Source organism: Dinoponera quadriceps, unplaced genomic scaffold (assembly GCF_001313825.1).
Source record: "Dinoponera quadriceps isolate SergipeBrazil2010 unplaced genomic scaffold, ASM131382v1 scaffold5021, whole genome shotgun sequence".
Classification (NCBI taxonomy): domain Eukaryota; kingdom Metazoa; phylum Arthropoda; class Insecta; order Hymenoptera; family Formicidae; genus Dinoponera; species Dinoponera quadriceps.
The window spans coordinates 290,347-313,315 of record NW_014560366.1 but is presented as its reverse complement, the minus strand read 5'-3'; the positions used below and the strand labels follow the sequence as shown (position 1 = coordinate 313,315).

Here is a 22,969-nt window from a genome sequence, read left to right as displayed (position 1 = left end):
CTGAAGTGTGCAGGATTGAGCATTTGGAAGAACGTCGAACCGAGTTACGTCTCGCCGTAGAGAGCGAAGGGCGAGAACATTTTCACGCCATCTAGCTGATCGATGTGAATGAAGGCAGGTGCGTTCGTCGTGCGAAAATAACGAAAATCGTAAAATTACGGTAATTATAAAGGTCCCAATATATCATATCCTTGTGATTCCTCGGCTTCCCCGGCGATTCTTACCGGCATTCGTTAATATGACTCGAGTCGAAACTCCTCGAGCCCGACATCGTCTGACTCGAGGATCGGTTTTCCCCAGCCGAGAAAACCACCTGTTTTTACGGTTATTGCGATATATGGATTTAATAATCGGTGCCGCTCGAAAATGTCGCGCGCGTTTCGTCGAACGCTCGTGCGTTTCGGAGCAAAGTGACAGCAATGGTAACGACGTACCCTTTTAGTCTATCGGCCTACCTCCTCCGATCTCTTTTATTACAATTCAGACTTCCCTCGGTCACCTAACTAACCTTAACACCTAGCACAAATATATTATTTCCTTACTCAGAGATTTATATATAAATACAGTTCGGCGTGCTGTTACAATGCACGGGGGATTTCGCATAGGTCGCATAGAACATAATTGATAATTCGACGACGATGAACGACGAGGTTTCTCATCTCCTCCTCCGGAGTGCGGGATATATCTCTCTGTAAATCACCACTGTGTGGTTATTTCGCGAGCGGCAGTGTAAATGCAAATAAATAGATGCAAATGATACGGTAAGACGCGCTCGTTCGCGATCGAGGCGGTAGGATCGAGGCGCCTTCTGATGTGTCGCGCGGCTCGCGACGACGCATTGCGAGCCGCGCGCTTACTTGCACGTGAATGAACTTCGGGATCCCCTGCTGTTCCACGGTCCGCCGCTCCCTCGTTGAGCAGATCAGGTGACATTCTTCAAGATCCACGGCACGAACTTGGAGATCCGCGTGCAGACGCCCGGTAGGTTCGCCTCCGCGCACCCGATGCCCCAGGATATGATGCCAGCGAGGAAGTATCTGCCGTCCTTCCCGCGAACCTGAAGGGGACCTCCGGAGTCGCCCTGAAAAATATCAGGATACTCGAGACTGCCTTCCCTTCGCTTCACGAGGGTGTCACATACACGCCGAGGCGAAAAAAGAAGCGGTTGGATCGATAAAATCACCTTCGCCCTGATGGAAATATCCTGCTGAAATGCTCTCTCAATTGACCCCGTTTCGCTGACACATACGCGCAGTTTTCAGTTGAATTCGGTAAATTTCATGATATTCAATATTTCAAAAAAATTTGTCCCACTACTTATTTTTCTCAAGGCACGAAGTAACGAGCGCGATTAGTCATTCGCGCGTTGTTTCTACCTGGCACGAGTCTTGTCCACCGGTCTCGTAGCCGGCGCAAAGGAAGATGTCCGGTATGAACTCGTGTCTGCCGGCTCTCAAGAACATCGACTTGCACCTGTCGTTGCTCACTATCGGCACGGAGACCTGAAAAGTCCGGACAATGGTCGGTGTACAAGTGTCGAGCGTGGGCGGTCTCAGCAACGAGACCGGGTCCGGGCTGTAATTACCTCCTGCAACACCGAGGGCAGCGTGCCGCCCTCGCTCAACCTTCCCCAGCCGGTAACCGTCGCGTTCTCCCCGATCAGGAGATCGTCCGTCGCCGGCAGGCAGATAGGCGAGATGTGCGCGGCGAAGGTCAAGGAACTCTCGAGTCGCACCAGCGCCAAGTCGTACTCGTACGTGAAGAAGTTGTACTTCGGGTGCACGACCTTCTTGGCGATGCCGCGCTCCACGTAGGGCAGCCGCTCCTGCACCGACGAGAAGTCGTACTCGCCGACTCGTATCCGGATTTGCGACGTCAGCAAGCTGCACGAGAACGAGAGAGCGAAGCTGTGTTTGTATTTTCAATAAGTCATTGTAGCAATTATGAGATGATAACATTGATTTACTCGCGCATGAGTAGAGCAATGCTTTATATTATGCGAGCGTATGTGCGAAAAGGAGTGTAACAGGAGTTCCCTACTGTACAACATCTACAACGAATACGTCATGAAACTATTATCGGAGGTCTGAGAGAGGGAGGTGACTGTCGGAGGAAGAGATTTTCGAATTCTCGGTTTGCCGATGATAAGGTTCTCATTGCTGGCAACGTACAGGACTTCAAGGAGTCAACGGAAACGCCCGAGAAGAAAACGTCGGAGAAGACTAAAAATGAATGACGGCAAATTTTAAAGATAACGACGATGGAGGGAGAAGGACGTCGGAAATACAGTGACTCACTCGTCGACGCAATGACCCGCCGTGGCGATCCAATTCTCGTTGAGCACCGCGCCGCCGCATCGGTGGGTGCTGGAGAAGCCGAAGAAGGAGGTACGGCGCACCGACACCTGCCAAGGCCACCGACCGAACGGCGCGTCCTTACCGCCGACGATCCTCGTTTCCGGCCGAGGAAATAACGGCGGCACGCCGCATTGCATGCCCTTGCTCTCGTCGGCGGCAGCGACCGTCATCACCGAACCTGTTTTCTCGCTCGCCGCTACTTCGGCGCCGGTGGTCGACGGTGCCTGCGTCGTGACGGTGACGCTCGCGGTGCTCGCGCTGGTCGTGCTGCTCGTGGTCGTCATTGTCGCCATCGCGGTCACCGGGCTGGCTGTGCTGCTGCTGCTGGTGGCCGAGGACGTCACTGTGGACGACGTTGTGCTGAGAGTTGTGGTTTTCTTCGTTGGTCGCGGCCTAGTTGAAGTCTCCAAGTGGGACGTCGTTATGTAGTGCGCCGAGCCCAGAGGTTTCTGGTACTCGGTGCTCTGAAACGGGAGGGGAAACGTGTCAACGCGCGAGAAACCGGCTCGTCGGCATCGAGTGACGTTACTTTCACGTTAACAATATATAATTATTTATACATATCAATGTAAATATATAAATTATTCCAGAATTATTCTCATGAGTTGAAAGCAAAAAATATTCGACGGAAAGAACAATATCTTCAAACGAAGAATTGTATCAGTTTGAAGATGTTCTCTGATATTTTTTCCTGTCAATTCATAAAAGTTATTCTTGAATTACGAGAATATTTGTTGGGCCGAGCAAGATTTATCTTCATAGAAGATTACATATTCTTGCTTGTATGTGAGAATATGAGCCTCGAATTGATACTCATTTTTTAATCCGTGCAGAATCTAATTTCTCTGAGTCAAAGATACTTTTAGAAGACTTGTATATTACGAATGCTTATATTGTACATGTAAAGAGAAAGAGAATAAACATACTTGTAACGACTCGGTCGGCTTGAAGCTCGGTCGTGGCGGGAAGTTTTCGGGGCCATTCTGGAGAAGACCAGGATTATCCGTCCAATGCGGCTTCAAGGACGGTCTAGGTGGTGTCCAGCTGTTCGACCAGAAATGAGAGCTCGTACCTAAAGGTGGTACTCTCACGGTCTCTGATGCAGTAACCGTGGTAATCGGTTTGGACGACGATGACGAGGATGGCGAGGATGAGGACGAAGACGAAGAAAACGACGTCGAAGACGAAGACGGCAGTGTGAACGACGACGACGACAACGATGAAGGTTTCTGCTTCGTGACGAACGCCGGCTCTGTGGTCACTTGCCAATGAGAGGTTTGTGGTATGGATCCGGCTGCGCTAGAATGAAAGACAAATTTTAAGCTGAATCCGATGCGTAACGATACACGTCCGCCCGTTTGATCTGAGCGAAACGACGCTACAATCTCTTTCCCCGTGATGATATTAGGCGTGTAAATTAATTCGTTAATTTTTTTATCAAAAATTAAAATTTATTTATCAATGCAAAGGGCAAAAATACAATTTTAATTGTCGAGAGTAATTTACATTATTACCGATTAAATAACGTTTGCGTGGATTGTAAAATGAATTTTAAATATGCACACCCGGGCATATTTAAACGTGAGAGAACGAGAGACGATTCGAAAGCAAATCGCATACCTGGTGGAAGGGTGCCTCACATACGTCGGTCTAGCAGTCGTGGTCGACGTTTTTGTGGACAGTGACCAAGTATTCGGTTTCGAGATGAAATTCGGCCGGTGATCTGCTTGGCTGCTTATCGAGATTGGCCGGTAAGTGGTCGTTTTGATGGAGAAGTACGGCTTGGAGAAATCCGTTGTCGGTTTCGACTGCGCCGGTTTGGTCGCCCAGTGAGGTCGCTCGGTGTGTATGAAATTTAAACTCGGATGGGGCTCTTTCGCCGTGTCCTGGTGGAAAATCGATATTCCATTAAACTTACCGCTCGCAACGTGCGGAAAATAACGGCCGTGGTTATCCGCTATGCTTTACCGTACACGACACGGTCGTCGAAATAATCTCTCGTGGAATTTTGTTCTCAGCGTTTCTCGTGCTAACACGTTAGAATCGACGAATTGAAAAAATGTTCCCCCACGCGTTCTCTATTGTCACATGCACGTTATGTACGAATTTAGATATCGTTGTCATGGAAAAACCTTTCATGCGCAATTTTTTGTGAACTCAAGACACTCACATCATCGTATTCGGAATTCAATTCCGCATACGCGGTGATATAAATATCTTAAATTTACAAAAAAATGCATATAGAAGGTTCGTCCACGGCAACGCCGGTATGTAAATTAATGCGCGTAAAAATTTATCACACACTTGTAACGATGTTAATGCAATATATAAATGTCAAAGCAATGTTATTATATAGTATATGTTAGGTTAGGTACACTTAAAACAATGTTAATCTAACACGGGGCTCCCCAAACCTGTGTGAACCGCAACTCACTTTTTAAAACGGCAAATATCAGCAACCAACCTAGTTTTAGTAGATATGAAGAAACAGGAGACAGAAGATAAATTCATTATTTATTATACCGAGCAGACCTGTTGCGAATCTGCGTAATCAACTTTTGATACGCAACGTTTTTATACTCGGCTTAAATTTGTAAAACTAAGCGAAATAATAAAATATAAGCAGGAAAAAAATAGTCTTAAATTAAGGTAGATATATTTTCACATATGAGCAAGAATATTATAATATTCTTAGAAAAGTTTTATAAATAAATAAATAAATAAATAAATAAAAAAAATATATAATATTGTTATGCATTTAAAACTGCTTATCTCAAAACCTATGAGACGTAATAAAAATATTTTGGTCTCATTTCAAAGACAATTTAACTCTCTACAGCTTTGGTTTCGATACTTTTTGTAAAGAAAAGACATACTTTCCTAGATATTTGTAAAAATATATTGAAAAGAGATGATTTTAGAGGTTTCCGAATGCTAACTTCTCAAGGGAGTATTTTTCGACCCATATTTATCGGAAATTTTTTATTCAAAATTAAATTTCCTGCAAGATCTCAAAGTCTGGCTGGAACGTTCGGGGCCATCCTATATATGAGAATATTCCTGATTTACGGCTGATTTTCTTCTGTGCAATTTAACATTCTAAAATTTATCGCGAGCCATACTTTGTGAATTCCTGATCTAACATATAAATTGACATTATTAGGACCTGGGGAAAAGATGTCAAACCTCTCATCGCACGTGGCGATATAAAAAGATCAATCTTCATCCTTACACTTTCCATGACTGAGTTAACGTTCGGTCGATGTATCGTCTCTTGCACGGAGAGATCGGCATCCTCGGTCTTGCCGTCGTCCGGTCTCGATTCGAAGGGCCTCTGGTTGCTCGGTTTGCTCGGTTTGTTCGGCTTGGTCGGCTTGCTCGGCTTATTGCTGGAGGTCGATCCGCTGACTTTGTCCTCCGCCGACGCGTGCTCTTTCCCCGGCAGACGTATCGCTAAAGTATTGTGAGCGGTGTCTGGTTTATCCTTGAAGCCCGGTTGACTCGACGACCCGGACGAGGGCTTCTCGCCCGGCGTTCCCGCATCCGGCCTGGTCTTCTGATGCGGATGACTCCCGTGGTGACCGGGTCTCTTCGTAACCTGCGGTCTTCCGTCGGCCCACGACGACGGGGACGCGGAGGGTATCGCGGGAGTTTGCGACCTGTCGACGTCGTGCTCGGACGTTGGCTTGGCGTGCGGCCTCTTCTGCAAGGGTCGCGCGAGCCCGCTCGAGAATGGTTTCATCGGCCTGGTCGAGCCTCCGACGAAACTGTGATGAGATTCTGAGAAGTGATGGAAACTCGGTCTGGCCGTACTCGAGGCCATCCACGAGGTAGAGCTCGAGAAGGAAGTCGACGTCAGTCTGGTCGACTCGTTGCTGACTGGTTCCGCCGAGAGCAGGGTCGGCCTAAGCGTACTCGACAAACTGTCATGCGGTTGCTGCTGATGATGATGATGAGGGTGAGTATGGTGATGATGAGGATACTGCTGCGACGAGCTTATTGTGTTTACCGTCGTGTTGTGGACGCAGCAACTGCCGAACATGAAAGTGTCCACGCACACGCCCACGTGCGTGCCCTCGGACTTGATGCACTCCCACACGAACATGCACGTGCCTTCCTTAACCTCGGAACCGGGCACCTTGCAGGGCTTCGGACTGATTTTGTAACCTGCGTCAAACGCACAGCGGATCAATTATCCCGAGCTGTTTTTACGTTACGACGGCCGGCCGAAGAGGAATGTACAGTCTGTCTAATAAGAGTGTGACCAACTTTCAAACTATTTATTAGGAAAAATGGAAAAAATTACATACGTACTACACAATCAATACTATTACGCTTTTGTATTAATAAGCCGTCCAATCACCACCGTTGTCAATTATTGCCTGACATCTTCCAGGCATACTTCCCACTAACTTTACAGCATACTCTCGAGATAAAGATCGACGTAGTTTTGATTAGTTTCAGATTAAAGTAACTCACACACAGAAGCTGGTTAGAAATATATGTGTCTTAAGGCGCAGCGATTTACCGTTCTAGAGGAAATGGGCTCCATAGATTTCGATCGCCTGACAGATGGCGATTATTTCGTCGATCGAAACTTTCGGAGCCCATTTTCTCGGGAACGATAAATGGCTACATTTTAAGACATGTATATTTGTAATCGGGTTGTGGCAAGTACTTTAATCTAATATCAAATTTAAGTATAAAATAGAGTGGAGAAAAATGTAAGACATCTTAGCAAAACTCTTTGCCTTCATCAATGCCCAGATATTTTCTTATAATAGGACTTGCGTCTAATAATTGTGATGGCCAGGCTTAGTGTTTTGACGTTATTTTCTTCCTTCTGTTCCGAGAGCAAAGAAAACTCCAATATTTTTCGGTTGTTATATTGGATCGTTGACCTCTTGAAGAATCCAATCCTGACTTTTATTTTGAAACCACTTTTTTCGGCAGATAATATTAAGGCTCTCTGGTAAATTTCGACCATATTGGCATTCAAATTCCCCGTATGGCAGACCGAAACGAATTGGATTATATACAGTAAGAAATATAGTAAAAAATCTTGCTCATCATTAAATATGCCTTCTTCAGCAAAAGTCAGACAATAACTGGGACCCTTCGTGTGATGCGTCATAGGGAGGAAGCCCTTCCACCTTCTCATTGAAAAGATTCCGATGTAACGGGTTCCAAACAGAAGCTTGCCTGGTCACGCTCTTATTAGACAGACTGTAAGTGCGCGTGCAATTCGCGTATTCGCGATCCGACGCCTTCGACTAGTTCGACGTTCGGGATCGAGAGCCCGCGAATGATGAAACGCTCGGCCCACATATGCGTTTACTGTTAAACGTAATCGTCCGATTCTAATTTCGTTCGGGCACGCTCCGCGCGTCAGAATTCCGAAACCGGCGGAAACGTGAAGCGCGCGATGAAAGCGAGCGATCGTGATCGCACCGCCGTCATATTCAACGACTTCCAATGCCTCGGAAACTGACGTTCCTCCGCGCGCATGTTTTCCCCCTTCCTCTTCGCCGAAAGACCGTCGAGGCAACGCCGGCTCCGGCCAGCTAGATTATACACATTAGGTCTGATGGATGTGCTAAAGGATAACGTTGCGTGACGTCGTGTCGCGCGGCAACAGAACGATAGGTCACGCCGTGATCGACAATTACACTGTCATAGACGTTACGCCGCGAGTCCAATCTCGCCGTCAAGTTCGGTGAAAGTGTACCACTTGTCGAGGTGCGCGTGAGAGATCGTGTTAAAAAAAAAAAAATGAAACTTAATTACTGGAAGAGGAGTACGTAGACCTGGGCCGAGTCATTAACCGAGTCATGGTAAGGCTCGGGCTAACGTGAATTACGACCGCGGCGATGGTAGCTTCGAAGTCGCTTTCTCTGCTAGAAACACGATCGTGTCAGTTTGCACCGCGAGGATGCGTTACGTTACAAAGGGAAGCGCGTTGAGAGAGAGAGAGAGAGAAAGAAAAAAAGCCGAAATTTGTCCTATGTTAAAACCTTTAATTCTGCAAGATAGTAGAAGCTAACTCTAATAGCACGATTCATTGCCGATACATTGGTCCAATATTGCTTATATTGGCACTTATTGGGGGTACATTGAACGAATGTTGTCGAATATAAAGCCATCTAGACAGTCAAACCTGCAGAAGCAGATTTTGCATAGCATCTGCTATAAATTTTGTCGATAACTTGCTAGCAGAAATATAATAGGACTTGCTAGCAGATGATAGATCAATCTGTTATCATACTCTGCTAGCAGAGCCTGTTATATTTCTGTTGGCAAACTGTTGAACAATTTATGGTAGATACTACGTAAAATTCGATCTGCAGATTAAAAGTTCAAGAGAGAAAATAAAAAGTGTGCCGTCAAAGTAGGCTTTTATTAGCCTATAGGCGGTCTAAGTAGGTGTAAACTATCCTTAAGAGCGTCAAAGTAGCATCAAAATTTCGACTTGGAAGGAGAAAAAGAACACAAGAGGGGATCGTCCCGAGTGGAATTTTCAGTTCTACATTAAGTCTATATAGTTCTACATTAAGTCTCCGAAAGTCTTGTACTCCCTTTGATGTTACAAATGGGAAGACACGTCCGTTTTATCTGCTTGAAGACTTAAAATGCAGAATTTAAAATTTCTCCCCGGGAAGTCTAGATTCCCTTCGTAGCACCAAAGGAGCACTATTAGCGCTTCTCTGACGTTACAAATGGGAAGTTATTTCCATTTTCCCCGCTTGAAAACTTGATGCGGAACCAAGCAGACTTAATGTAAGACCGAAATTTCGACTCGGGTTGTGTGCAGCGCTCCGGATCGATCCAGGAAGAGCTGGAATCGCCTCCGCTCCCGATATTTACCATATATAGCGCCGATATGCGCGGATCTCTCGTCGCGAGAAGCACCGCGGATCGTGAAAGCCGCGTTAACGTTGCGCCGATGTATTTCAATTTGTTGACGATTATCATGATTACGGAGTCATCGCGAGCATGTATGACCTGATTTGCAACGCGCTCGTATTCTCCGGCCGCCCGAGCGGCCGCGCGCACCGCGTCTAAGTCCGCGTCTTCATCGGCGGAGATCATACCCGGTCGCCAATTACCCGGGAGCGGTTAAAAGCATATAGATAAAGCCTGCTCCCTCCCATCCCCCCCTTCATCTCCTTCTCTTTCTCTCGCTCCCTTCGTCGGATTCGCCGAAACAAAAAGAAAGTAGCGTCTTCTTTCGCTTTTCTTTTCTCACGCTCGTGCACGACCGACTGCACCTTGACCGAGTTCTCCTTCCAATTAAGCGTTACACATTCAAGGGGAACCTTCGGCCGGAGGAGAAAGACGAAGCCGCGCAAAGGGAGGACGCAGAAGAGCGAGAGAAGCCGGCGGGGAGGTCGAGGAGGAGGAGGAGGAGGAAGAAGGAGAGGACGAGCACACACGCGGCAGCAGCTGCGGCGGTCACTCGAAAGTACACGCGGAAGAAGACGGCGCGCAAGGTAGACCGGCGCATGTCCGAAAGAGACAGACGCAGAGAGCACAGAGAGATGCCGCGGATACCGAAAGGTGCGTTTAAATCACCAAAAGGAATATTACTGACTGTGACCTCGATTCAGCGTGCTGAGAGACCTGGCGATGCCCGACCACCAGAGAATCGTGGCCACGTAACCGATCCACCGCATCCTGATCCCTGAAAACAAGAAAGTCGTTATTTCGTGAGAACCGTCGAGCGGGGAGAGGTTATCGATTAGCAGGCCCCTCCTTATTATGTCTACTCTCTTGATCTTCGTGAGGGAAGATAAGGATCATTCATGACCCCAAAGAGAGAAGTGACGTTTATTTGTTCTTATCGTTATATAATATTTTTCAAAAATATATTCCCGCTTACTGTCTCATGATTTTTATACTATTTCCTCGTTTCAATTAAATAAAATGCGTATTCATATATTTCGGTCGACTCCACCTTTCCGTTCGGCTGCTTCACCTTTTTTTTCGTGCCGAATTAGCACAGAAAATGTCACCGTTGAATCAGTAAACCAACATTGTACCGATAATTAGTGAGTGTTTGCTCATTTTTTAGTGAAAGTACTTCCACTCAGCTCGTTTGTCTTATACTTCACTTAGCCGGTGAAAGATTGTTGAATAACAAAAAAGTATATAAACATGTATGTGTATGCATTCAAACGTATGCCTATTTGGCGTAGCAGCTGGAGAGGCCTCGGATTCGAGTTTAAAGTGAGCGTGTTTTTCACACGTTTATGTGAAAGAAATGATGAGAGAAGGCCTTTCGTTTCTAATAATGTTGTTAATATGTAACATTAAATATTTATAATTATAACGGCATATTGCGATGTGTCGCGCGGAAACACGTTAAACGCAAATTTGTCTTCACAATCATTGCAGAATGTAACTACTTTTACGATGGGATCTCCCGCTGATATATTTCCAGGATAATTTTTACAGCAGGCTTTATAGACGTGTTCTTTTCGGGGTGACAGATCGTTCGCCGGCTCGTTCTTACATCTCGGAGCAACGTTCTTCATTCAACAAGAAGGCGGGGATCTCGCAGAGTCACGCGAGTCAGTTGCGGAGGAGTCGGCCGCTGCGCTCTACTACGTGGGATGCCGGGCGTTGCTGCTCTCCGCGGTACTAGACAGTAATGGACTGCTAAATTTTACAATTCTATCGAGAGCCATCGCACGGCAACATGCGAGTAGTACCTACGCTTGCTCTTTCGACGCGTCTATTGTCTATTGTCTGCTGCGCTGACGCGCGCGCGTGCGCGCGTGTGCCCCTTTCTAGTTCACTTTCCCGTTGCTGACGCACGCCTTTCTTATTAATCTTTCCAAAGACAAACGAGAGACGCACACACATACACGCGCACACTTCCTCCGTGACGTGACGTTTTCTTTTTCTTTTCGTATTCAGTGAAACTACGGATAAGCGGATACGAACGTTACGTGCGCGGATCTCGCGGAGATCTCGCGATAGCAAACAACAAGTGTCATAATTCCTGGAAGTACCTTCTGGAGCGAGTTCGATTTACATAACGTTGTTATCCACGAGGAACACGTGGAATATGAAATACGTCCGCACGATTATACGGTGTGTTATAAATTCCCACGGAGCGCCGATTTGCTTCGAATGCCGTCTCTCCGCCGGCGGGAGCGGGCAAAACGGCGAAAGACAAAAGTGAGAGGATCAAAGAGCGATTTGCGTACATTCGAATGGAATTTCCATTCAGCATTGATGCGATTACGTTCGTTCGCTGACGATCGTCTCACGCGTCTTATTTGCACGTTCGAGAGCGAGAGAGAGAAACGTTTATTACAGCATGTCTTACAGCATGCTTTTTCAAGACAAATCGGTATTTACATAAGTTGGAAAGCAGCATAGTGTACAGTAGTAAGTAATAAAAAAATCATGAAAAAGGAAGGAAGGCGCACGGATTTTCCAAATAGCGACAACGAAAGCTTGCATTTGCCGTTCGCGCGCTCGTTCGTACGTTCAGTGTATACGCGGCTTAAGAAGAGCCGTCGATTTCTCCGCTCTATCGTTGCGCGCCGGCAGCGATATCCGAGATCGACGACGGCATCTCGGCAACGCGACAGGTGCGTCGGACGCGCTCGGAGATGTATCACGAGGAACAAAAAAGTCACCCCGGCCGGACTTGTCAACCGAATTCTGGTCCCGCATTCCAGGTCATCGATGCAGCGCCGCTCGCTTTCGAGCGTTCGCTCGAGGACACGATCATCCTGGACGGGATCGCCCGGTCTTCATTATATTCAGACTATCTCCCCTATCTATCGGTTGCACGCTCTGAATATTCCTCGCGCGTCCTTACACAATAGGCGCACCGCGCCACGTCGTTCGAAAGGGATACACCCGAGATGCGAGCTTTTCCCAGATTTATTCCCGAGATTATTTTTACGCTTGCATCTTACTCGGGTCGCATCCTATTTCAAACTATTGTTCGAGCTCGCGATATGAAAGCACGTTGCAGCTTCTCTCCTCGAAAGTGGCTGGCGTCGAAACGTATTGAAGTTCTGGCACACGACTTTATTGAGATGCGCGTCGCGCGTCTTGCGTAACTATTGCCGGCATAGAAATGGCATCCCACGTGGACGGATACGCGTCTTTGATAACTTTCTCGAATAGCGAGCGATATCCGTGGAGAGGAACTAGATGCACCGGGCCGATATTGAACGTCGCGGGCGGATGTTTCCTTTCCCGTCGAATACACGCGCATTATGTCCGTGTGCATTCTGCATTTTCGCATGCCGCACAGAGAGAAATGCCGTTCTACTGCTAAGAAAAGCGATTACTCAGTTTATTATTCTCCTTCTGTTAAGTATCTCCGTATCGGTTATCTTCAATAAAGAATATTTTCTTTCTCGATGATAGTTTTAAAATATACTCATGACAAATTTTGAAAAAAAGAAAAAAAAGCGCATTACCGCTTATTCCGAGAAAGAATTTATTGTCTTTTTCAAGAATATTACAAACTTTATCGAGAAGAAATTAAATTCGGCTAATTTGAACCAGCACAAACCGAAGTTTCTTTTAATTTAATGTTTTCGGTTGAAATAACCAAACTCATTAGGATTCAGAATATATTCTGAACAAATCTGATGCTCATGATCGAACTTATGGTATATTTGCGGATTCAATATGCAGCTTTCGCAAACGCGACGAACGAAACTCGAGAACAATACGGTAAGCGGAAAGAGACGAGATTCGAGAAGAATTGCTATCCAGACTCCATCCGCTTTCCTCTCTCGTATTCCTTCGTATTCCCAAACGGCTCCTCTTATCATCCACGTGCGACCATTTCCAAGTGTACCGTGTTTAAATAACAGTTCAACGACACTGGAAGTCTATCGGAAGTCTATTCCGCGTGCTGGAGGCGAGCGGGTGCCGCTCTGGGACAAGGTCAAGAAGCAGAATATAGAACTGTCGCTGGTCGGCCGCGGCTTCTCTCACTGCACCGGTAGCAGCCTGCGGTCGCTGCCACTCGAGGCAGAACGTGTACCAAGGACGAGCAAGAAGAGATGCCGGATGACCTAGTGATCGCGGATTTCAAATGGCATTTATCGATCTTCTTCAACGTGACCGCTAGAGCGGCCTGGCGCAGAAAAAGAGCCGCGCACCGTCAGCGACGGATTATCCGCGAGGCTACGATAGACGGTGCGCGTCCGAGCAGATCCGTAAGGAGGCTCCTTCTTGCGAAGACGGTGCGATCGTAACGCTCGTAAGAATGACACGTGCCCTCCTATAACGAGATGAAGTGATAAAACGCTTCGGAGTCATCCCCGTCGCTCGAATTCGCTCGATTTCTTCCGTATCCGTCGTATCTGTTTATCTCACGTCGGGGCTGATAGGATAAATTTTTCAGCGATGTTATTCAGCGAGTATATCAAATAATATCGTAATGAAATATGCATGCGTACGAAGCTCGTGAAATTATGCTGTTAGCCTAGAGGCCTTTAAAACGTTCCGCGAGCTACCGTTGTGTACCGTACTGCTCATTTATTCATGAGAGAAATGAATAAATTTCAATACATGTATATTTATATTTGTAGAAAATTTTAATGGAGTTTACGCGTGTCCGCGGCGCCCGCTCTCCGCTCGCGATTTTCCCCGCTCGAACGGAACTCCGAAATGCGAAATGCCGGGCTTGATGAAGCCGATCGAGTTTTACGGAGCCTCGCCCGCGGAGCAGCCCCGGTATAACGAGTATATTTACTAGCGCCGGATTGAAAGGCGAATTCAGCCGAGTGTGGATCCATTAGCATTCACGGTCGTGACAAGATTTCGTAATGCCCGCAGGATCTCCCGACGACGCCGACGACGACGTTCCCCCGTTCCCCAGGCACGTGCCACGTGACGAGCGTGAGATGTGTACACGACTATATGAAAGAGACACTGTTTGCGCTATAAGACAAATGTGGCTCTTCATGCCTTTTATGCCGGCGTATGCGCATGGACACGCCGGTAAGCCCGCAAAATAGACGATTCCGGTCCCCGGGCGCGTCGTGTGTTTTTCACGTCGCGCGAACGCAAGAAACGCACCTCGATTATGCATCCATCGCGCTCGGGCCGACGTCACCAAGAGGCTTAATCACGATGATCAGCGTAACGTGGTGATATTGTACGTACGATCGACGTAGTGGTCGGCGAGCACGAGGTGAGAAGCCTTTGTCCCGTAGAGCCCCTTATATGGGACACCTGTTTCTTCGCAGTTCTTCCACGTTTCTTTAAGTTTTTGCGTATAACCGACAACATATTTGGCGTCGTTATGTTCCTGATGCTTGTCTGCGTACGCAGAGAAAAATTCGCCCTTAGGACACGTTAATCTGTCGCCCGAACACAATAATGTTTCCCCACTTCCACGTTTACTAATTTGTTCTCATAGCAAAACAACTTGCAGGCTCAGCAAAATAGGTTCGGCAAATGGCAATTAGCACTCTTGACGAGTCGTTTTGCCGCGTATATAGTAACTGATTTCGCTGCGACGGCATAAAATTTGCTGTGCAAAAATGATTTTTCTCCATGTACGACTGACGGCAAAATATGTTGAAAAGGAAGATCGGTGCAACAAGGGGTTAACCGATCGCGAGGAAATAAGTCGTAATATCGAGGCGATAATTAATGTGGGAGTATATCGATAAATCGTTTGGTATTAATACGGTACCCATACGGTAAATGGTGTCGCGTACGGTAAAAACGGCGCGGGTCTCGTTTCAAGGGCAAAGGCAGCAACGTGTCGATTGTTTAGAGTATTTCGCTTCCGCGAGTTCCTCGAGAAAGCGTTTCTCGTACGGGAAACGTTGCGTGCGTTTCACACGTACGTCACCTTCTGAAGAAATATTCCGTAACGACTAGCGGTTATCATAGTTCTCTCGTTCCCTCTCATTTCTGCTTAATCGTTCTCATCCGACAGTAAATGGATCTCGAGATTCTCTCGTTCGTAACGAGTTCGCACGATTTTCCATCCGCGTTCCCCGTGGCTGGTCTCACACGTGCCAAAAGCAAGTTTTCTCCGCATACCTTCGCGTTCACATCTCTCTCCGAGGAAGAAGAATGAATTTTGAGTCTCTTCAAGCCGCACGATTTTACGAATGCTCGCGGTCTTCCCTCGCAGTAGTATCGTCGCTATTTCATGTTTCAGTCGTTCGTCTTACTCCATACAGAATGTCCTCTTTTAATGGAAGCAGTGGAATATCTTTTCCACATAATGATACGAGAGACGTCGATTATTGATATTAAAGGAAAAAACCGTATCAGGACAAACAGTATAATATCTCGAAGACTATTCACTGTTCGACGATCTCCGATACTTTCACACGCAGAATAAACAGAAACAGATTTATGTTAAAGGAACTGTATGACTTACTGTGAACAAATAAAGTTGGTCTCAAAGTGACCTTGAATTATCGACTGTGCAACGAAGTTAAGGTCACCAAGGTGCGTCCCCCTACCAAAGCCCACAACTTTTGTCCGAACCATTTCCTCTCGATTGCTTCGTTTCCAAGATACCCCTCTGTTTCCGCCAAAACAGCACACCTTGTATACTCGATGCGGATCGGCGACTCGCTAAAATCCAGCGCTGATTTCGAGAAAACTTCCGCCGATCGCTCACGACTGTGTGTACCAGCTCGAAACTCCTCAAACAATCGGCCTTCCGCGCGAATGAAGTTCCGCGCACGGCGCTTTAATCCTCGAGTAATTTAATTTACGTCTTTCCTGCATGCGTTCGAGCGGCGATGTGGTGAGTCTAATGAGCGGGCGTAACAGTTCTCGCAGGAAATGGACGATGATTAGGGGGAGTAATACGTGGAGCGCGGAGCGTTCGCTTTGCGGCTCCGCGAGGAATATTTGGTTCTCGTTCCGGCCGGCGTTGCCATGGGAAAGTTTCACAAGTTTCGCGAGAGAGAGAGAGAGAGAGACGAACAAGCGTGCTTTTCGCCGCGACGACGGAACACTTCTCGCGCGCATTACGATCGATCGCGACGCACCGTGACGTCAATCAATATATATCGCGAACGGCCGCGGTGATGGCGCGCGAATTGGAGCAAGTCGAAACGACGAGAAACGTTCGCCTCCGTACGGCCTGCATGGCTTTTCGCTTTGCGTGCCGGCGAGGCTTAAGCATATGGTGGATAAACCGGATTAAACGATCATCCCCGGGTTTACCCAAACGCGACGTATGGCGCGACGTCGAATTAGCGCGACATTGCGGTAAATATTAATAAGCGCGGCTAGCGGGCGTGCGATGCTGCGTTTCACGGGGCGAGCGCGGAGAGCGCGATTCGCTCGCGACGGTGTACGCGTCGACGACGTACACACGTCGTCGCCGTCGGGACGTGGGTGGGACGCGCCGATGCAGGATGCGCTTCCATAATCCGAGGTCTAAGCATCCCGTTGCACGGGAAGCCGAGCGAGGAATGAGAAACGAAGAGAGAGAGAGAGAGAGAGAGAGACGCCAGTCTGATAAAGCGCGCGAGGAGGAGACGAACGGCCGCGCCGCTCCGGTCCGGTACCGGTCCAAGAGCCGACGATGTCGGTGATTCGATCCTACTACGATCCGACTGCGACTTTGCGCGAAAAAGCGGAGTCTCGCTTACGGCCGATCAGCAGGATATCGTTCGGAGAAGCTCGGCCACATTAATATTATAATGAGAGGAGGCCGTGTCGAGAACGGATAGCTCTGTTGAAGAGCTCGACAGCTTGAACCAAATGTAACAGTAAACGGCTCTGAAATATGGATTTGCTAAAGACTTCGAGGTAGACGCTAAGCAAGATATATCCCTCAGTACTCGGAATGCGTTCGCTCCGCAGTCGATGTGGACGGCTACTCTCTTAAGCGGGATCGGCGATAATGTCGCTCAATTCAATTAGTAAAGCAGTAATTGAACGATGATCAGCGAGTATTCACTGATATGGAAACGCTTACACTTAACTTTCTCGTTCTCTTATACTTCACTGACTTCAACCGGTGGAAGATTCACTGCAAATTGCTGTTCGATAGCAAAATTATGCATACATGTATACAAATTAACCACGTTATTAAGAACGTATCGTATCTGATGCAATTCCTAAGGTGGCAGGCTCAAAAACCAGATGTTTCAGAGTACCATTTAGGATAAACGTGTTTTTCAAATACGATGTATATATATATGAAATAAATTAAATGGTTCATAATTGGAAATATTTCAAATAAAATCATTGAGACAACGCTTTAAGAATAATTAAGATAATAAAAATAAATAGTATTTTTTCACTCTTCCTGCAGTCGGATTTTTTACTGACGGAAGCAGTCGCTGCTATTAACTGAATCTACTAGCGAGTTTTTACTGATTTGCAGTGTCCTATTTATAACTGTGACCGTCAGTGAGTATTGACCGCTTCTCAGTGATAATAATATATTGATTGCACCTTACGGAGTAGACCAGATCCGAGGAAGCGGTCTGCCGGTCGTTTCGCGTGCTGCAGAATTCTGCACACGGGACGTATCGAGCCGGGCTCAATCAAGTTCATAATTTGCGAGGTCCGATTAATATTCAAAGATATGCGCATATTTAAAGATATGTGAACCTTACAAATTACGGGCTCGATGATCCATTTTAACCGCGAATGTTTCGCGTGCATCGAGAGCGTCGGGCGGCCACTCGCGGGTTGGCGTTAAAAAATCATGAAATGCGGCGCCGGCGAGAGAAATGCAACGATACTCCGTCGGAGTAACGATCGTTCATTAGAGTTTTCAACGCGACGGGTAGGAGAACCGTCCGGTGAGTAGCGTGGAAAGGATCTGCAAACAGGCGGACCGCGTCGAAGAGAAACTTCTCCCGCGGTCTCGCCGTCATCGTCGCGACGCCCGTATCTAAAGCGACGGCTGATGAACACGCCGGCGGAGGACGTTGAGCAAGTGTTCCGGAAGTATGACAACGGTAATGGATAACTGGAAATCGCCATCGACACCGTGCTTGAACGTACACAAGCGGCCGGAGGGAGGGCGATGGTCGCGAATATCGCGGCTCCGGTCCGGCCGAAGTCACGTTCGACATGATCGTGACGGTATTTGAACGACCACCGGAGATCATCGCGCTAACTGTGCACAGAGATCTCGCTGCAGCTGTGGCGATTTAACGCCCGCCGGTGGACGTGACCCGGTACGAGCACGATTTTTGGCAGCCCGACTTGCCCACTTTAAGGGCTTCCGCATACGAATCGCTGTAACCGTAAAATTTAGTCTGGAGAATCAATCAGGATATTGCTTCGGATTTATGTATACTCTAGAAGAAAATAGAACTCTCTCTCTCTCTCTCTTTCTGACGGGATAAATTTGATCGTAAGTAGAAGTAACTGTACTGAGCAAAAAATACTTAAAAATGTATTTCTGCGCGGCCGCTGAGAATTTCGATCCGCTTTGCGAAAGCCCGGAAGATCGCACTGCATGCCCGATTTATTTGCGTGCGTCACGGCAAGTAAGTGTCACGTTTGACAAATCAGGCGGCCTCGTTCGGTCGGATCTTTATCTGCTGATGCTGCTTGTAACTTTCCAAATGCAACCGCGATTGTCACTTATACGCGCGTCAGCGAGAGACCCGCGAGTACCACAACACCGTCTACCAGTGATCGTGACGCGTACACGAAGAAAAATATCATTACACTGCGAAGAAAAATATCATTACATTGCGAAGAAAAGCGATCGTTCAGTTTACTTTCTTTCTCCTAAGTAATAGTTATCTTCAGTGAAGAATATTTCCTTCATAATAATCTTGAAATATAATCATCGCGCAATTTACGATAAGCTCGTCGTCGTGTACTCAAAACAAGAATTTATCCTTTCTTCCGAGGATATTGCACACTTTATCGAAGAGAAGTTAAATTCGTTTAATTTTAACAAACACAGGCCGGAGTTCGTTTTAATTCAATATTCTTGATTGAAGTATACCAAACTTACTTGGATTCGGAATATATTTCGAGCAAAGTGGCCCGTTTCTATTCGCGAGCGGCCAATTAATCGCGATTCGAGTTAATGAAAGAAACGTGCGCCTCGGTGGGAAGCGGTACCTTCGGTCGCGCGCGGACCGAGATGGTCCGCGCTCTGGAAATCCAGCGAGTCCTCGTAATCACTTCATCCGCGCTCACTCCGAATCGACGTATCCACGTGACTCATCTCGCGCCCCGCGCACAGATCCGACGAAGCACGGATTTCCGATGACGAAGGACGCATGCTCGCGCGGGGAAACCACCATCGTGATTCACCCAGGGCGATTCATCGGCCGACGTGGACCCGACGAATTCCTTCTTCGACTCCGCCTCGGCCACCGAGAGCCTCCCCCCTCCCCTCCGAAAGTCAGTTCTTCATCTTCTTGACGGGACCAGGGCGGTCGGGGATTGTTAACGCCGAGGTCCACGATAATCCGGCCCGGCACGCGAAATCGCGCGAGAGCGATCCGAGTGGGCTCCCGCCTCTGAGGATGAGTTTCGGCTGTGTCAACGCCGGACGGCCGGTTAAATGGACGTCGATGGGGCGGTCGATCATCGAACCGTCATCGATCCGAAGGGAGGACGCACGATTCGCGTCGCAGGGGGCCTCGGCGAGGTGGCACTGACACTCCCACAACGTGCCACCCAATGTACGTCTGTCTGTGTGCGCTTCTCAAACAGCTGCCGCCGCTCTCAGAAGAGTACTCCTCCCCGAGCGAGTATCCCGCGCGTGTACATCATCCGTATCACAGCTGATGGCCCTCCGCGCGACCCGGCGCCGATCTTGACGAATGATGGTCCCGGTCGACCGTCCGATCGGAGGATCATTCGGCAAGGATCGCGCGCGTGAGACGAGCGAGCGATCGAGCGCGCGCGCGCGCGCGTGTGCGAATAACAGGGACAGGAAATTCGATCGCAATGCGCGCGACGCTAGAGTGGAATAGCGGGTCGAAACCGAACGGTTGAGGTTTACCCGTGACGGACGCCGGGCTGGTACTGAACGGCTTAACCGGTATATACAACCACTGACCGTCATCATCGCCAGCCATCACCGGTCTCTCCCTCTCGTTCTTTCTCTCTACTCCTGTTTTTCTCTTCCTCCTCCACCGTTCTCCTCCGCCGTGTGTCTCCTTCTTCCTCCCCTCGCCTCGTCCTCGCGCGCCATCCTCGTCCTCTCTTAGCGTCCACCGCTAACTATTATCGCCACCGTCACACTCGACCTTCTTCCAACATACGCTCGTCGCGTCGTCTTGCGGCCTACAGCGCGCCTCCTCGTCGCGTTCCTCGCGGGTATTTTCAAGGTTACCGGACGGAAAGACCTCGGAGCGGAGTCGAAATACGGGCGGGCGCGCTCTCTCTCTCTCTCTCTCTCTCTCTCGCTCGCGAAAATACGGGGGATCCGGCGGCGGATCGATAACGGTGGAGGACTAACGGAGGAGCGCGCGAGATAGCGGGACACCGATATCGCGCGAGATATGCGCACACACGCGCCCGCCTTCGGTAGGAAGGGTGGCTGGAGTCTCTCTTGCGTTACTTTCAGCTTCCGCTTTGCTACCGTTATGCCACCGCGCTCTGCTCAAGGGAAAGGAATTGTTTTCGCCATTATGATAGTTATGGGCTCCCGATACCCGTGTACACACGGGAGAGCCGCCGCAGGAGAACGGCGTCTTGTGCGACTATCTCGGCTCGGTCTTTTCGTGCGGTTATTCGCCGGGCATTATAATGTGACGCTGTCACGCTGCATTGTTGCATCGCGCACTGAGAAATCCGGTCGAACAGAACGCTTCTTCGGATGCGGGCAAACGAGTATTCCGGTTAACAATCGAAATTTCGCCCCCTGAGACGAAGACAAAGATTTCCTTCCGGCTGCCCGGGGTTCGCCACCGACCGTCGTTTTCGTTTTAAGCTAGACTTTTAAATATACACCGAGAGAAAAATATTGTTACTTTCGGGAACAGCAGTATCCTTTTTTTTTTCATTCTAACTACAAAAATGTGCTCAAAAAACTATTGTCTATCTTGTGATTCGACGGAATATATATTATTGCGAAATGCACCGAAGTTTTCTCATTAGTTGATTTATTTGCAAGGAATAAAATCTTATTTCGCTGTGGATTTTAGATAAACGTATTTATTTCTGCGAAATCAATCTTATACTTCGCAAATAAATTTTTCGCTCTCTTCTCTCATTTCACCGTGTGTTTCCGTTTCGCCGTTCTGGACGGCCATTTTTGACGGCTGGTTATATTTTCACTCGTAACGGGACGTGCCGATGAATTTCGAGCGACACGCGAGGAATAACGCGCGTGCGTAAAAATGTCCTGACGTTGCGGAAGGTTGCAACGCGACGGGATTGCGCGAGAGGTCGATTTTGGAAACGCGGACGCGGAGGCACCGTTTTCTCCATCTCACCCGAAGAGCGTAGAAATCTTAGTCGCGGCGTGGCAAGAAACGAGAATGCGGTACGGCGCGACGGACGGACGGTCGGCCGGCCGGCGACCAACGCGGAGAAAACGGTTTAGAGTGAGACGGAAGGTAAAATGACGAGGATGAAACTGAGGAACTAAGTAAGCGCAATTACACAAAATCGTTCAGCGAGGATCGCAGGATAATTCGTCGTTAATTTGTCGTTTCGGTTCGGGGCACCTGGTCACGTAGGCCGGTAGCGTTATTATTCAGGGAGAAAGAAAGAGAGAGAGAGAGAAAGAGACACAGGCAGAATGTAAATTGAAAATTGCAACGCGTTTTTACCGATTGCAAAATTGCACTGCGTCTCGCGGAGTGATCTTAACGAAACGGTTTGTCGTTTACGCGCAATTTTGCACGGGAGGGAAAATGAGATTATTCGGATCGTGATATAAACGCGAAGACGAGGATAATTCTGGATCACACGGAAAAGTATATATTGCATTTAAGTTATTCGTTTCACGTATTTCGTAAGCTTATATATTCGCAAATGTGTCACCAATTCGTCATGAGTATCAAATTTATTCGAAATTTGTCCTGAATTCGAGTAAATTTAGTATTTCGTATAAGGAGTAATTATCTATGAATTATTTTCTAGAATCTAGCACTTTCTTTCTGCGTAGAATAAGATTTTTCTTTAGGTATATATTAAGAAACCTATGAATCACTGGTTTACAGGCTGCAAGAGACGTAAATCCTAAAATATAAGATATGAGGGGAGATCGTTAATACAAGATTTCACATTACTCCGAGCCGGGAAATTTCACGCACGCGTCGGAAACGCGACTCCGGAATCTATCAACTCGCATCGGCCTGCGCGATATCGTCGAAAACGAAAAACCCATGGACGGGGGAGGGGGAGGGGGCCGAGGAGCCCGACGAAAAGGGGGAAATCGTGAAAATTTTCAGTAGCTGTTAATCCTCGGGCAACGTTCGGTATCCTCGATTACCGCGTCGATTACCGCGTCGTGGCGTAGATGGCATACCAACGGAAATTCCTTTAACTAGTGCGGGATACGAACTGTCATCCTATCGGAACAATATCGCGGCGTCGCATCGACGTTCCTCGACGTTCCTCAACGCGGCGGCAATTTAACCATCATCATCGTGCCGAGGGAAATATTTCGACGAACGTTCGTTGAGCAACCGCCAAAATTGCAT

At 47.9% G+C, this 22,969-nt stretch overlaps 1 protein-coding gene across 4 annotated transcripts in view; it reads right to left on the bottom strand.

The window, feature by feature from the left end:
• Window positions 1–903: 903 nt before the first annotated feature.
• Window positions 904–22,969, bottom strand: part of LOC106750814 (serine proteinase stubble-like) — a 38,698-nt gene continuing 16,632 nt past the window's right edge. Inside the window, exons 1-9 of one of the 4 annotated variants that reach the window (XM_014631410.1) lie at window positions 19,425–19,646; window positions 9,949–10,038; window positions 5,590–6,524; window positions 3,978–4,243; window positions 3,284–3,656; window positions 2,298–2,821; window positions 1,586–1,883; window positions 1,377–1,502; window positions 904–1,081 (exon numbers count right to left, since the gene is read on the bottom strand). In XM_014631410.1, coding sequence (XP_014486896.1) covers window positions 923–1,081; window positions 1,377–1,502; window positions 1,586–1,883; window positions 2,298–2,821; window positions 3,284–3,656; window positions 3,978–4,243; window positions 5,590–6,524; window positions 9,949–10,030 — 2,763 coding nt within the window. In that variant the 5' untranslated portion in view covers window positions 10,031–10,038; window positions 19,425–19,646 and the 3' untranslated portion in view covers window positions 904–922. Of the gene's footprint in view, window positions 1,082–1,376; window positions 1,503–1,585; window positions 1,884–2,297; window positions 2,822–3,283; window positions 3,657–3,977; window positions 4,244–5,589; window positions 6,525–9,948; window positions 10,170–15,744; window positions 15,817–19,424; window positions 19,647–22,969 lie in introns of those variants that run through there. The other 3 variants (XM_014631413.1, XM_014631411.1, XM_014631412.1) reach the window with 3 other exon arrangements.